At 43.2% G+C, this 14387-nt stretch overlaps 1 protein-coding gene across 2 annotated transcripts in view; it reads right to left on the bottom strand.

Annotated features, from left to right (window-relative positions):
- Positions 1 to 4886: 4886 nt before the first annotated feature.
- The window catches only part of LOC139586161 (Golgi phosphoprotein 3-like), a 141780-nt gene continuing 132279 nt past the window's right edge, over positions 4887 to 14387 (bottom strand). For both annotated transcript variants that reach the window (XM_071419370.1, XM_071419369.1), the window contains one exon: positions 4887 to 7691. In XM_071419370.1, coding sequence (XP_071275471.1) covers positions 7267 to 7691 — 425 coding nt within the window. In that variant the 3' untranslated portion in view covers positions 4887 to 7266. The remainder of the gene's footprint in view (positions 7692 to 14387) is intronic.

The raw sequence follows: 14387 nt of genomic DNA, 5'->3' as shown, positions 1-14387 counted from the left end.
AGGCCGTTTATTTTCTGACTCAAACATTTATAGTTTTCCAAAAGTGACAGTGGATTGGAGGGTGACAGTGGCACCTCTCCAATGCCACTGGTTAAACCAACAGTCCATCAACTCTCTCCTCCTCCATAAAGGAATGCAAAACAATGAGTTATTTACAGAAAGTGTGTGAGAAAATTCACTACAAGAATGTCAACATCAGAAGGCTTAGAAAATCTTAAAAACCCAGGGTGACATTTTTCCTTTTTTTTTCCTTTTTCTTTCTCACAGGGAATTTTGTCCCATTTGATGCTGAGACAATAATGACCGGTACTTAAGAGACACAAAAGATATAGCCAAGGCGGAGGGGGAGGAGTGCAGCTGGAAACGCTATCATAGCTGAGGGGCTTTCTCTTGGGAAGGGCAGAGATACCTCGATATTTTGGCTGGGGGGTGAGGGGCTGGGCTCGGCTTATCACGTTTTTTCTCTCTCGCTCTCTCTCTTTTACTCGGGATTGAGGGGGACCCAGGCTGCTGCTGCTGTGGGAAGAATTTGCCACCACTGCGGAGTCCCATCTCTTACTGTCTTCTACTGTGAGTGAGGCTCTGCTCATATGAGCAGCCGTTACACTGGGACCTTTTTAACACCCTACCTCACTGGAAAGGATCTTCACTGTAATATATGTTATGAAATAATTCATGCTTTTAGAGAGAATGTATTTTATAAGATTGTAAAATCCAAACGAGTCTCTGACCACGAGCAGAGGAAGATGTCTACTTTGGAATCTCGAAATTCCTGAAGGCAGCAGGAGAACAATACCCCATTTACTTATGAATAGACGTGGCCAGCGAGATGATTGCTGCTCCCTGGAGTAATCGGAAGACGCCCAAGAACGATGAATACTCGACTTCCCCTGACACAATCAACACTGGCTACTACTCAGGAAACAGCGATTGTCCAGCTCTGCACAGTGAAAGAAACTTTCATGCATATGCAGAGTTACAATAGAAATCGGGACTCCTCTGCCTCAGGCATAAAAAAACTGTATAAAATAGCCCCGCTAGAAGCACAGGGGAAGGTCTGATGCGATAGAGGTCAGATCTAGGTTCACCCAGCGCCGATCCCGGGCTCGACGCTGTCTCTTTGGCTGTGGGTTTTCGAGGACCATATTTTGGTCACGAAAAAAATAAAATCTTTTTTGCATTTTAATAAATTTGGCTTTCCAATTGATTATTTATAAAATTCACTATTGTGAAAAACATGTTACACTCTCCTGTAAAATTTTTAAAAGTTTAATAAAGGACAATAGGAGACAAAGACAATAAAGCAAAGATTTTATGGCTGAGTGTGTCTTGGCACTCAGCCAAGAGCACACGTTAATTTGGAAACACCCTTTATATACCATTTCTATTGCATCAGCCGGTTACATATTCATAAACAATTATGCATAGTAAACTTTCCCCCAAATTAGTTTACATATTCCAAGAATTATTTAGCATATATCCTCCTCGGGTCCACCTTTTTAGAGTATGCATATTCCTTGGTTGTGGTTTTAGCCCATTTTTATCATCACCTTCAGTTTTGGGCCCCAGCCCACACTGTCCTCAGATAATGAGTGCTGATAGTTGGCATGTCTGTAGCAGGTGTCCTCATCATATGTTTATTGGATGTTATCCCATCCAAGCAGGCATTTTAACACAAGCATACTTATATCAGCTATTTCACTACCATATCTAAGCTTAGTTATCAACAGAAATAAAAACTATATCTTAATAACAAAGTTACTTTAACACCACACATATAGAATCCATTTTAATATTTACAAAAAGCCAATATTATAATATGTATCTATAACAACCATCTACTTGGGTGCATCAGGGAAAAACCCGGGACCCCAAGCCCCCTCTCCCCTCCAAGGGAGCCTTTCTCTGCAGAGTTCAAGAGCCCGGCTGCCGCTGCCCAGCCTCACTGTTTTGGGTTGTTTTTCTACCACTGCTCTTGGTTTTTCACTACACTGAAACCCAACACCCCCTGCCTGCTGGGACACCTTGTGGCTCCTACTATAGATAAAGAGTTTCTGCTACATCTTGTTTGCTACCCCAGGTGTGCCCACCTCTATCACTGCACATGTCACAGCCTATATCACAGTTGAGATGGCCACAAGACACAGAGTATCACCATACAATTTCAGAAGGTTTCAACCCAACACAGAATAACACCATACCACTTCAGAAGGCTTCAGGTGTCTGCCCTTCTTGTTCTTTAGCCTAACTTTTTATAGCCCTCATCATTCATGCATTGCATCTGTGTGCCTTCTGTTCCCTTTCATGATTGGTCAGTACACCTCGGCGCTCCACGTCTCATTGCTTTCAATACTGTTCACCTGCTTTTCACAGTTGTAGCCCCTTAGGGATGAGGCTTGGCCACAGCCCCACTCCCAATTGCCACAAATTGTGTACCTACAGGCCTCTGCCATTCCAGCCCCTGCTGAGATTCCGACTGCAGCCCGTTTCGCCATCTGGAGGGGCACCAAAATTAGCTGCCCCTGTGAGGTTGTAAAGGAAGCCCTTTTTATCCCTCCTGCCGGTGTGCCTGCCGTGACCCACATGAAGAGGCACCTGAGCTCCTGCCACAGCGCCCCCTGCAGCCAAGGGGGAATCATCGCACCTGCCCTGCCAGCTGTGACCGTAACTACACCAAAGGGAAAGGTGCTTGACAGCCAAGAAAAGGCTCTTACTGGGTGTCTTGGTTTGAAAGACAGGTGTCTGCTAAGAAGGGTGAGAACCTTCCTTGGAATGAAGATTATGACCCCCTTTCCTCCAAATTATTATAACATTGAAATTAGGAGCTTTCAGGCAAAGATGTGTAAAAAGGAATAACAGTTCTTTACTAGTATGCTGCGGTGTGTCCCAGCAGGCAGGGAGTGTGGGGTTACAGTGTAGCGAAAAACCCGGAGCTGTGACAAAGAAACAGTGGTGCTGGGCAGGGGCAGCTTGGCTCCTGAACCGGGAGAGGCCCCCTCAGAGGCAGAGTGCTTGAGGTCCTGGGCTTTCTCCTGAGGCACCCAAGTAGATGGTAAGAGTCCTTTACAGTGAGGTAGAGTGTTAATGCAAAATGAACCCAGCAGGAACATGACAAAATGAAGATGAAAGGACAGAAAAGGGACTATGAAAGATACTTTTAGTCTGAATAATGTTTCAAGTAGCTTAGATTTTCAAAGCCATTTTAAAAGTTTTGTGCATTCAACTTGCTCCCAAATATGCCACTATTTTTTTCTGATTTTTCTGCCTAATTAATTTTGTCTCCTCCTAAACAGCAACAGAAAATGAGAAAATTGATCATCGGAGGGAGAGACGATGAAAGCAAAGAGTTAACATATACTGTCAAGTACAGAAAGTATTCTGTAAGTTTTCAAATATGAGAGTGTTATAAATACATATATATGGCTTTTCACAAATATTAAAATGGATTCTCTATGTATAATGTTAAAATAAGTTTGTTATAATTCAAGTTAGACATAGTAGTGAAATAGCTGATATAGTTATGCTTCTGGTAATTGCACTGCCTGCTTGGCTGGGATAAACATCCAATGAACACATGATGAAGACCCCTGCTACTATCAGCACCTACCGTCTGTAGAAAATATGGACCAAAGCCCAAGCTGGAGGTGATAATAAGAATGGACTAAAACCACAGCCAAGAAATGCACATGCTCTAAAAAGGCAGACCTGAGGAGGAGCCACTGAGGCAGAGTGGAAATTTTCCAGGGTAGAAATCCATTTTGATTTAGGTGGAATGTACATCTTTAAGTCTGTAGCTTGCTGTTTAGTCTGACTGCCTGTTCTTGAAAAGGGCCTGTGCTTGGAGGGACTGCTTCAGCCGAAGGACAAGAGATAAGGGGGGAGGAAGGGGGCAGACAGAGCAGGGCAACCTGACCCAGGAGTTCCTTCTGAAGAATTAGTGGCAAGTGTCACTCGAAATCAGTGGAATGAATATATATGAACCTATTGTGAAATTGCATGGATATGTATTTGAGAGGGAGATAAAAGGAGATCTGGAGTTCCCAGAGGTATGCATGTCATTTTAGGGGAATGATTCCCACATGCATCCAGCGCTGTAATAAACATACCAGCTTTACAACTTTCACCAAAGTTGTGGAGTTTTGCTTATCTCTGCAAAACACCATGCTAAGCAGTTCTTGGAACATGTAAACTAGTTTGGGGAATGCAGCAGTGTGACTCTATTGTCAGCGTCCGGCTAGCTCCAGCACTGCTAGCAGCACGAGGGGGCACTTCTCCCGAGAGCTGGCTTCGGGATAGCGCCTAAGGCAGTGCCCAGCTTGCGGCTGTAAGCACACTTTGTGCAGGACAGAGTCTAGTAAAGGCTGCAACCAGCGGAAAGAAGACGGCGGACTCCAACTGTGGCTTAATCCAGGCTTTAATCAACCCCGGAGGGACCGACAGGAGAAGACGGGGGGGAAGGGGGGGGGGGGGGGGGCTGACAACAGGTTTTTAGGGGTAGGGAGGTGCCGGGCATTGTGCCAATGGGGGTGCAGTGGGGAGTGGGGTCCAAGGGATTGACACGTGGCCAACACCAACAGAAAACATTCTGGGGAGGGGCCCCGGTTCCTCAGCCAACCATCGAACTCCCCTGCTGGAACATTCTAGCAGTAAGGGTGGGGAGTGAGAGTGATTGGCGGGGGTACCGGGGAGGGCTCAGAAGAAAAAATACAAGGGTTTCCAGGGAAACCAGGGCGGAGTTTAGGGGATACATTGTTGGCTAAGGTGGAGCCAGGAAGACAGACAGCTCCAAAGGCGGGAAGGGAGAACTGGGGCAGAACCATTTTCAGACAGAAGGGGATTGGAATAAACCAACCTAATAACTTAACAAAACACACTACAACAGGGGAAAAGTTTAAATATGCATAATTGTTTATGAATATGCAGTAGGCTGATGCAATAGAAAAGGTATGTAAAGGGTGTCTCTGAAATAGCAGGTGTGCTCTTGGTGGAATGCCAAGCACCCGGCCATTAAACTTTGCTTTCTTTTTGAATCCTATTGTCCTTTATTAAACTTTTAAATTTTACAAGGAGAGCGAAACTCATTTTTCACAAACGTAATGCAGCAACTTTTATTTTTCCTTGACTTAATCACATTTTGAAAATGTTTGAAAGAAAATGTCCAAAGTTCATGCCCAAGCTCATCAAAGTTTTAAACACAGCATCTTACAGCTAGGAAAACACTGTTTATCTTTTTATTTGTAAACCAAAGTTTGAAATACCTTACATTATACTTTAATTTTTATAAAGAAACATAATTCAAGACCCGAAAGAACAATGTGCCACCAAAAGTTAAGGACTATGTTTTTTAAATCTTTATTTTGAAAAAGGTTCTACAGGTATGATGAATTTAAGTTGTATTTTCAAGTCAACTACCTAAGCATTTAAATTATTTAAAATTAAATGCAAATTTGGAAGTCCAGTCACAGATGACACTGTAGAGTTCTGCTCAAGATAGAGGAGGCCTACTTATGGCAAACACAACTGAACACTCACAAGTTAACTCAGTCTGACCCAGCCACAAATCCTGCAGATCTGAGTGACACTGCTGATTAAGTCAGTTTGATCTACTTAACATAAACTCTCTCTTTCTAAGAAGAATATTAACTAAAGCTTTCAGTTAAGCAATAAAACCTTTCTAATTAGCAACAACAACAAAAAAAATGACATGCTTGCTCTGTTTCAGGCACTTTTAAGATCATAGTTTATTTGCTGCAGGTAAAAAGCTAGTGTACAGATTAAGGGATCTGCTAAATTTCAACCCTGAAGTTATATGCCATCTAGTATTTTTACTCTGAATATTAACAAAAAAAAAAGTTTCTAGACACCTGTAAGCCCCACCATAAATCTTCATTGTTATGAGGAAAAAAATACATAGATTGATGCATAATTTGTTCAATGCATATTTGCACTGTCAAACAAATGGGAGAAAACAAGCAGTGGCAAAAAGACAATTCATTTTTTAAAAGACAAAGTCTTATATATATTTTTTTTACAATAGTGTGCTAATCAGCATAATTTTATATAAAAAAATAATATATAGCACAGCATTCCATTAGAGAAATTTTAATAATCTGAGCTGCAGTCATTACTTGCTAACCATTTAAATGCAACACCTACTAGAACTTTTTGTTTTTAAAGTGTAAAATAGATTGAGAAGTTTGAGACAAATAATTTGTGTACAAACAAACATAAAAGCTGCAGTCAAGAATTGTGCTGGTCACAAGCCTCTTCCATAGAGAAGGGGAAAAGAAGAGAAGAAAAAAAATTACAAATGATGATATGATGATGGAAAGTGGTCTCATTCTATACAGTAATTGTCAAAGACGGTGCAGAGACTTAGAATACCCGGATGGCAAAATGTAGACACTGGAACCAAACAGCTTTCACATACATGCTCTTTATAGGAGGTCTTTTTTTCCATCAAATGGCTGATGGCAAATCAGGGGCACCAGGTGTAAAACTTGCAAAATACTAAGATGGGGCAGTTGTTAATTTACAATTTGAACTATATATACAATATAATGGAATGCATCCCATCCCAAAATGGGTTTATGAAAAAACTGGACCTTTCAACACTAGCCTTATGACTCAGATATCATTTTAATGTAAACATAAGTATGCAAGAGACTTTATTGAAAAGTAAAATTTATGGGTCATTTTACAGGAACTATTGAAAAAGCTGCTTAATGGCATTCTTGCTGTTAATTTTGTTAGATATAATTGAAACAACATCTGTATATAAAATGTTCTGACAGATACTTCACCATGAAGCTTTGGTGATTTTAAAAGGCCCTTCTTCAATCTGTTAGGAGTTGTACTGCAGAAGCACTGATGCATGCACACATCTGTGTCAGCTGAGACTAGTGATGCAACTGCCTGCACATTTCCTTCTTGAGGTATTTTCCATGTTAAACCACTTCAATAACAGTAAGATGAAAAATACACTAAACGAAGTATTTCAGATACCTCAAAACTGAATAGGAATTAGAATGCCAATATGGCAGTACATTTTTTTTTCTGTTGTTTTTAAATGGGGAGGTCTCTTGTACCAGCAGAATCCTGTATACAACTAGAGAAGGAGGGAATTCACCACATGATTCCTTTTAAACAAGAGTTGATTCATCATGTGAGAAGGTACAAATTACAGAAAACATGAACAGTCAATAATATTAAAGAGAAACAATGGGTTTACATGAAAGAAGAGAGAACACTTTGGTCTGAATGCAGTTATTTTGTGAAAGCTGCTACAACAGCCCATAGAACCTCATTCATGTTGGCTTTCATACATTCAACCTCAGGGTCTAAATCTAGAAGCTGCCGCACTCTCTTTGTGGCTAAATCATACTGCTCATCTAGAAGGGGGGCAAAAGCGTTCTCCAGAACATCTGAGGCATGGGCTAAATAAACAAGTGCTAGCAAGCGCTTCTCCATGCGGTGAGGGTCGTTCACCCATTTGTCAAGAACTGCTTCTTGAACCTTCTTAATGAGGCGCTGCTTGATATTGTTGTTGGTGAGAGGGTGTGTAGTCATGTCAAAAAGAAGGAAGTTTTGTTTTTCTGTGGTCAGTACACCTTTTTCTACTAGATTTTTCGCTAACCGTTCACGGACATTTCGCAATTGATAATGCAACTTCAATGGGTTCCATGTTTCACCTAAAAAAAAAAAAAACCAAAAAAAACAAGAAAAAAGGCAAGAGTCAGGCAAAGTTTAAACTGTATTATTACAGTGATTGTCTCCACTGTCTGCTGCAGAATGAGCTGTCAAATTAATATAGCTTAATTACACTAAGATATGTACCCATGTCAGTATTTAAAGTTTGTACAAAAAGCTACTAAGCCACGTGTCCTGGGTTGCAAGATATGTGTGTATTCAATTTCCCATCTGTTAGAGGTGGGGCAGTTATCTTAATAACTGCTAATTGGGAAGTGTTCTTTATCTCTTCCACAACCAATCCTCCCTCTGGGGAGATATTGTCTGTTAATGGGCCATTGAGTCTCACTGCATGACTGATAAAATTACATCATCCCATTGTGAGAAGCTCCGCCCAGGGGGAGGAGCCAAGCATTCCTACCTGGATATAATCTGAGATTTTGGAATACCAGAAGGAGCCTTTCTCCACTGGATTCCAAGAGGAGCAGCTTTCTTCTCCACTGGATTCCCAGATGAAGACCAGGCCCATGTACACCACCTCTGGACCTTCAAAGGAAAACTACACCCTTCTACAGGATCACTGCTTCAACAGAACAACATCTGTCACTCCAGGAGGACTGCAGCCACCATTTAATCGGACTGCTACCAACACACTGACTAACAGGGTGTCAGGTCATATTCTGACTCTGTCAGTAGGTTTGTTTGGTTTTTTTTTGTAATATTGCATTTTTATTTTTAATAGTAAAGAAGTGCTATTCCTCTTCCCATATCTTTGCCTGAGAGCCCTTTAATTTAAAAACTATAATAATTCTGAGGGAGGGGGTTTACATTTTCCATTTCAAGGAAGGCTCCTGCCTTCCTTAGCAGACACCTGTCTTTTCAAACCAAGACACCATGTCTTGATTAGGGATATGATAAATAACCACTATTGTACTGAAGGGAAAGAAAAAACCCCACAAACCCCCCAAACAAACCACCAAACAAAACACTGCACACAGCTATGAAGAACGAGTTAAAAAAAAAATGAGCATCTCCTCTAATCTTGTCCATTAGTCTACTTCCCAGCTTTTATCAAATCAGAAGCTGGAAGAAGCATCATTGCCATTCATTCTGCCACAGGGATAAGCAACACCTGCACTATACGTCCTACTAATTTCTTTATTTCTTCATGTTTACATTCTTTTCTTCCTTTCTGCCCCCACTGGATGAAACAGTAACATGCACTGTGTGAGTGTAGGTGTATACATTCCACAGGCACATGTTTGACACAGGCTTTGATATTTCAATAAAAATTGTCTATTTTTTTTTTTTTTTTTGTAAAGGCAGGAGAACTGGGTACTTCAATGTGTGTGCTTAGAGGAGGGAATTTTAAAAGCACAAAATCAGCATCAACAACTACTGAGAAAGCTAAGGTTGCCAGTTGAAAAACTGTTTGCACCTGGTGGGTTAATACAATGCTTATTCTTCAAAACCCACTGGTCTATGGAACTGCACAATGTTTATTCTGTAGGAAGAAAAACTAGAAAGCAACCAGCCCATGTGTGCCAACTTTTACCAGTTCACCAGGTGGTCAGGTATGATTTTGGGGTTGCTGACCACCAGAAACCACCAAAGAGACCCCCAGGACAGAAGAATGTATGCGTAATGGGGAAGGAACATATGTTAATGATTTTAGGGAAATGGTTATCATATGTGTGTTTATTCCAGGAAAATCAATGAATATGTATGTAAAATACAGTATATAAACAGGAGCTTTTTCTGTACTCAGCATGCACAATTTTCAGAGGAGATATTCCCTTGTGCATCCAGCCTAATAAAGAATTCCTGCTTCTTAATGCTACGTTGGTGTTAAGGAGGTTTTTTTCTACTGATTTTTGGTAAGAGTTTTGGCAACCTCAGATAGGACCTACTCTTGCATTTCTACTGATCTGAGGGATCGCAGGACCTCCTGCTGGCACTGACATATTGTTGGGGAGAACATGCAATCCCTGGACCAAAGGTAATCAGAGCAAGACCCCTGGTAAGAAAAAGGCATTCTTTACTTTAAAGGTGTTAACCTGCGCATAAGGTGCAACAAAAGCTTCACAGGGTTAAGTTTAAAGGTACCTAAGGTGGGAACAGGGAAGGTTTCTTCTAGGAGCTGCTAAATAGTAATTGGTTTGGAATACCTCATGGTTCAAATGGGGAATGGATCATCGAGTGAAGAGGGGGCATTCTGGAAAAATACCCCCTGGGATGCATCTTAAAACATTGGGGAAAATTGTGGGAGGACTTGTCTTGGTTTGAAAGACAGGTGTCTGCCAAGGAAAGCAGGACCCTCCCTTGGAATGGAAAATATGACCCCCTTCACTCCAAATTATTATAATTTTGAAATGAAGGGGCTTTCAGGTAAAGATATGAGAAAAGAAAGAACATTTCTTTACTATTCTTTACTAGTATGTATAAGAAGGCAAACAAAAACAACAGTGGCAGCAACAACAAACAAAACCAGAAACCCATTAACAGCCTTGTCTTGGCTGCCAAGCACCTTCCCCTCTGGTGTAGTTCTGGTCACAGCCGGCAGAGGCGCTAGTGGCTGCCCAGCTGGGCAGGGGGGTGCGATGATTCTCTCACGGCTGCAGAGGGGGACTGTGGCGCGGGTTTGGCCATCTCTCACGTAGACAATGGTGGGCGTGCCAGCAGAAGGGATGGGAAAGGGGCTTCCTTTACAAACACACAGGGGCAGCCGATCCTGGTGCCCTCTCTGGATAGTAAAAGGAGCTGTAGCAGGAAACCTCGGAAGCAGCAAGCTGGAATGGCCGGAACGAGAAAAATCCTAGAGTGGTAGATGAGATGTATCAGAATCTCCGCAGCTGTAGCTGAAACTGTGGAGCGTCCCAGCAGGCAGGGGATGAAAGGCTACAGTGTAGCAAAAACCCCGGAGCAGTGACAGAGAAACGGCAGGGGTTGGGCAGTGGCAGCCTGGCTCCTGAACACGACAGGGAGAGGCTCCTCAGGATTTCTCAGTGGCGCTGGCTGGCCCCTGGGTCCGGGCTGAGCGGAGGGGGGCAGCCCCCAGCAGGAAATGAGGGTGTTCTTGGGTGCTGGCACGGCACGCACTGGCTCTGGGCTTCCCAACAGCAGAGCAGCAGAGAAGTAAGCCGGCAAGCCCAGTCACAGTGCCGAAGCAAAAGAAACAAAAAGAAACAGGCAAAACCCACAGAAGCAGCAGTAGTATCCCTGGTCAGAGATACCAGCTGCATGGCCAGTCGAACAGCCTGCCCGGAAGGAAGGGGCTGCCCCTGGCTCCGCCCTCATCTCTCTCCCGAAACCCCGGCCTGACTCCCCACTCATCTTCCCTGGCTCTGGGAGTATCAAGATGAGTGGGGAGGGGGAGAGGGGGCAGTAGCCACCCCAGAAACAAGAAAAAACAGAACAAAACCCCCCAAAATGATATGGGATAACTAACCATACCTAAGACAGGACCCTTCACTCAGAAACAATTGGTTGAGTATTGTAATAGTTGGTAGCTGAAGTATACTTTGACATTTAGTATTGTAATAATTGGTGGTTGAAGTACACTGGCAATTTGTAAAGAAGGGGGACATTGGAAAAGGTCAGGGGAAATCAGACAGGAAACCAAAACCTGGCTCTTCAAACCATCAAGCTCATGACCTTAAGCAAAGATGAAGAATTTCCCTGAAGGGGATCAAGGGAATCATCCTCAGCTGAGCCTCTAGTTACATTATTGCCGGGGAATGAAAATGTAAATTTTAAAATTGATACAGGAGCAGCTTATTCAGTACTGAATACATGCAGAGGAAAATTTAGCTTGGAACCAGTAAGTGTTGTGGGTGTGATACAGAGGAAAGAGAACAGGCCTTTTGTACAACCATTGCTATTTAAATTAAGAAAATGGTGGGGGACGCACCAATTCTTGTATAAGCCTGAATATTCAATCCCCTTGTTGGAGAGAGATTTATTGGGAAAATTGAATGCTCAAATAACTTTCCAGGATGGAGAAATACAAATTCAAATACCCAAATCAAAAGCCGTTGAGGCAAAGATTTTTATGTTACAGGAATTAAATGAGGTAGAAGAAATCCCAGAGGAGGTAGAGAATGCTGTAACTCTACTGGCATGGGCAACTGAGATGCCTGGATGATCAAATGTGGCCAAGTCAGTGAGGATTACTCTCAAACCTGAGGCCAGACCAGAACGTGAAAACAATATCCTATTAAGTAGGAGGCAAGGAAAAAGTTGGAGAAGTTCCTGTCACATCGTAGCAATGAACCAAAAGTGGAAAGCAGCTGTATGGAGCCCCACATGACAGGTTGCAGAAGCTACTGAAGGAGAAGGTGGATCAAGCCAACTTGCTGAACTCAAAGCAGTCCAGTTGGCCTTGGACATTGCTGAAAGAGAGAAGTGGCCAAAGCTCTACCTCTACACTAACTCATGGGTGGTAGCCAATGTTCTGTGGGGGTGGCTGGAAAACTGGAAAAAGGCCAATTGGCAGCGTAGGGGAAAACCAATCAGGGCTGCTGAAGAGTGGAAAGACATCACTGCCTGGGTAGATAAGCTACCTGTGAAGGTCTGTCATGTGAATGCTTATGTCCCCAAGAGTCAGGCTAATAAGGAGCACCAAAACAATGAGCAGATAGATCAGGCTGAAAAAATAGAGGTGTCACAGATAGGTTTGGATTGGCAACAGAAGGGAGAGTTGTTCCTAGCTCATTGGGCCCATGATGCCTCAGGCCATCAGAGCAGAGATGCCACCAATAAGTGGGCACGAGACCAAGGGGTGGATTTGACCATGGACAGTATCTCCCAGGTTATCCATGACTGTGAGATGTGCGCTGCAATCAAGTAGGCCAAGTGAGTGAAACCCCTGTGGTATGAGGGAAAATGGTCCAAATATAAGTATGGGGAGGCCTGGCAGATTACATCACACTGCCCCAAACCCTCCAAGGCAAGTGTTACATGCTCACAACAGTAGAAGCCACCACTGGATGGTTGGAGACCTACCCTGTGCCTCATGTTACTTCCCAGAACACCATCTTGGGCCTTGAAAAGCAAGTCCTTTGGAGGCATGGTACCCATGAGAGAATTGAGTCTGACAAGGGGACTCATTTCAAGAACAGCCTTATCAACACCTGGGCTAGGGAACGTGGCATTGAGTGGGTGTACCATATTCCTTATCATGCACCAGCTGCTGGGAAAGTTGAGTGGTGCAACCAACTACTAAAAACCATCTTGAAGGCACTGGGCTGGGGGACTTTCAGAAACTGGGAGGTGCATTTAGCAAAGGCCACCTGGTTGGCTCCACTAACTGAGCAGGCCCTGCCTAATCCAAACCCCTGCATACAGCAGATGGAGACAAGGTTCCAGTAGTACATGTCAGAGGTTTGTTAGGGAACAATGTTTAAATTAATTCTGCCTCGAGTAAAGACAAACCCATCCGTGGGGTTTTCTTTCCTCAGGGACCTGGTTGCACTTGGTGGGTAATGCAGAGGGACAGGGAAACACATTGTGTACCTCAGGGGGATTAGATTTTGAGTGAGAACAGTTTGTAATGTTGGAATGCCTACATACCACTGCTTGCTGAATGTCACTGCCACTATTTGTATATAGTTATATGTATATATGTATAGATGTGTGTGTTTAGAGGTGAAGTGTATTAATTTGGGCTTTAAGCAGACAACATGGAATAAGGGGTGGAATGTCTTGGAGTGGTCTGCTCTATGCTCAGAAATGGTTGCTATAGCTTTAAGGTGGGTCCAGGGAAGGGGGAAGCCTTGGGGCTCTTAGGTGGGCTTTTTTCAAAGCCTCACTCTCAGGTGTCTGTGGTGCCATGTGGCACTAGCTTAGGCAAGAATGTTTTTTCCCTTTCCCTGGCCCTGGAGACTGCGATGGCAATCCTTTAGCAGTTTTTTTTTTCCTTGAACTGTTCAGTTTGGTTTTGATCCGAGATCAGAGAGAACAATCGACAGGAGATGAATCATCTGGGGACTGGTGGGACAGTGAGGGGCCGCTCTGGCCAGGCCCCAGACCTTGGAACAGCCGAACCAACAAGAGAAAGGACACCAAATCCACCAGCTTCATCTGCTGTGAAGAGGGCACCCAAACCAGAGATTCACCAGGTTCTCATCTGTTTTGCCTGAGCTGCTGTGTGAGCCCTTTGAGATTTTTTCCTTCCCTGAGACTGGAGCTGGTGCCATTTTTTTTCTCCCCACCATATGACCAGACATTGTGGGGTTTTTTCTTTCCCTGGCATTTTGGGGTTTTTTGTTCTGGTGTGTGTGTGGGTAAGTCCTGAAAATTCAATATCTAGCATTTATTCATCTTTTTTTCCTGTGCCGTGTGGGGACTCTGTCAATAAACGGTTGGTTTTTCCACTTTCATCCACTAATTTAATTTTTTTTTTAATTGGTGGAAAGGGATTGTTAGAACCCTTTTCTTTAGAGGAAACACTCATTTCCAGAGTGTTTTTCTCCTAAATTTGTCTTTAAACCAAGACACATTGCTGTTCTCACACTTTCAAAGAAAGCAATGACTCAAACTATGGCCAGGATAAAACATTGTTACAACTAAAGCCCACTCTCTTGCAACCCTAGAAACAGCGGTCCAAAAGGAGACCCTTTGAGCTCTCCTGGAATGCAGCAGGCTCTGACCAGCAACCTCCCTCTGAGTGGGACACCTCTCAGAGCCAGGAAACCCTC

This window comes from Agelaius tricolor, unplaced genomic scaffold, assembly GCF_023055355.1.
Source record: "Agelaius tricolor isolate 1412-34295 unplaced genomic scaffold, bAgeTri1.0.p SCAF_105, whole genome shotgun sequence".
In the NCBI taxonomy this organism is placed as follows: Eukaryota; Metazoa; Chordata; class Aves; order Passeriformes; family Icteridae; genus Agelaius; species Agelaius tricolor.
Note: the sequence above shows the minus strand (reverse complement) of the source record. Positions and strands in the feature narration are given on the sequence as shown.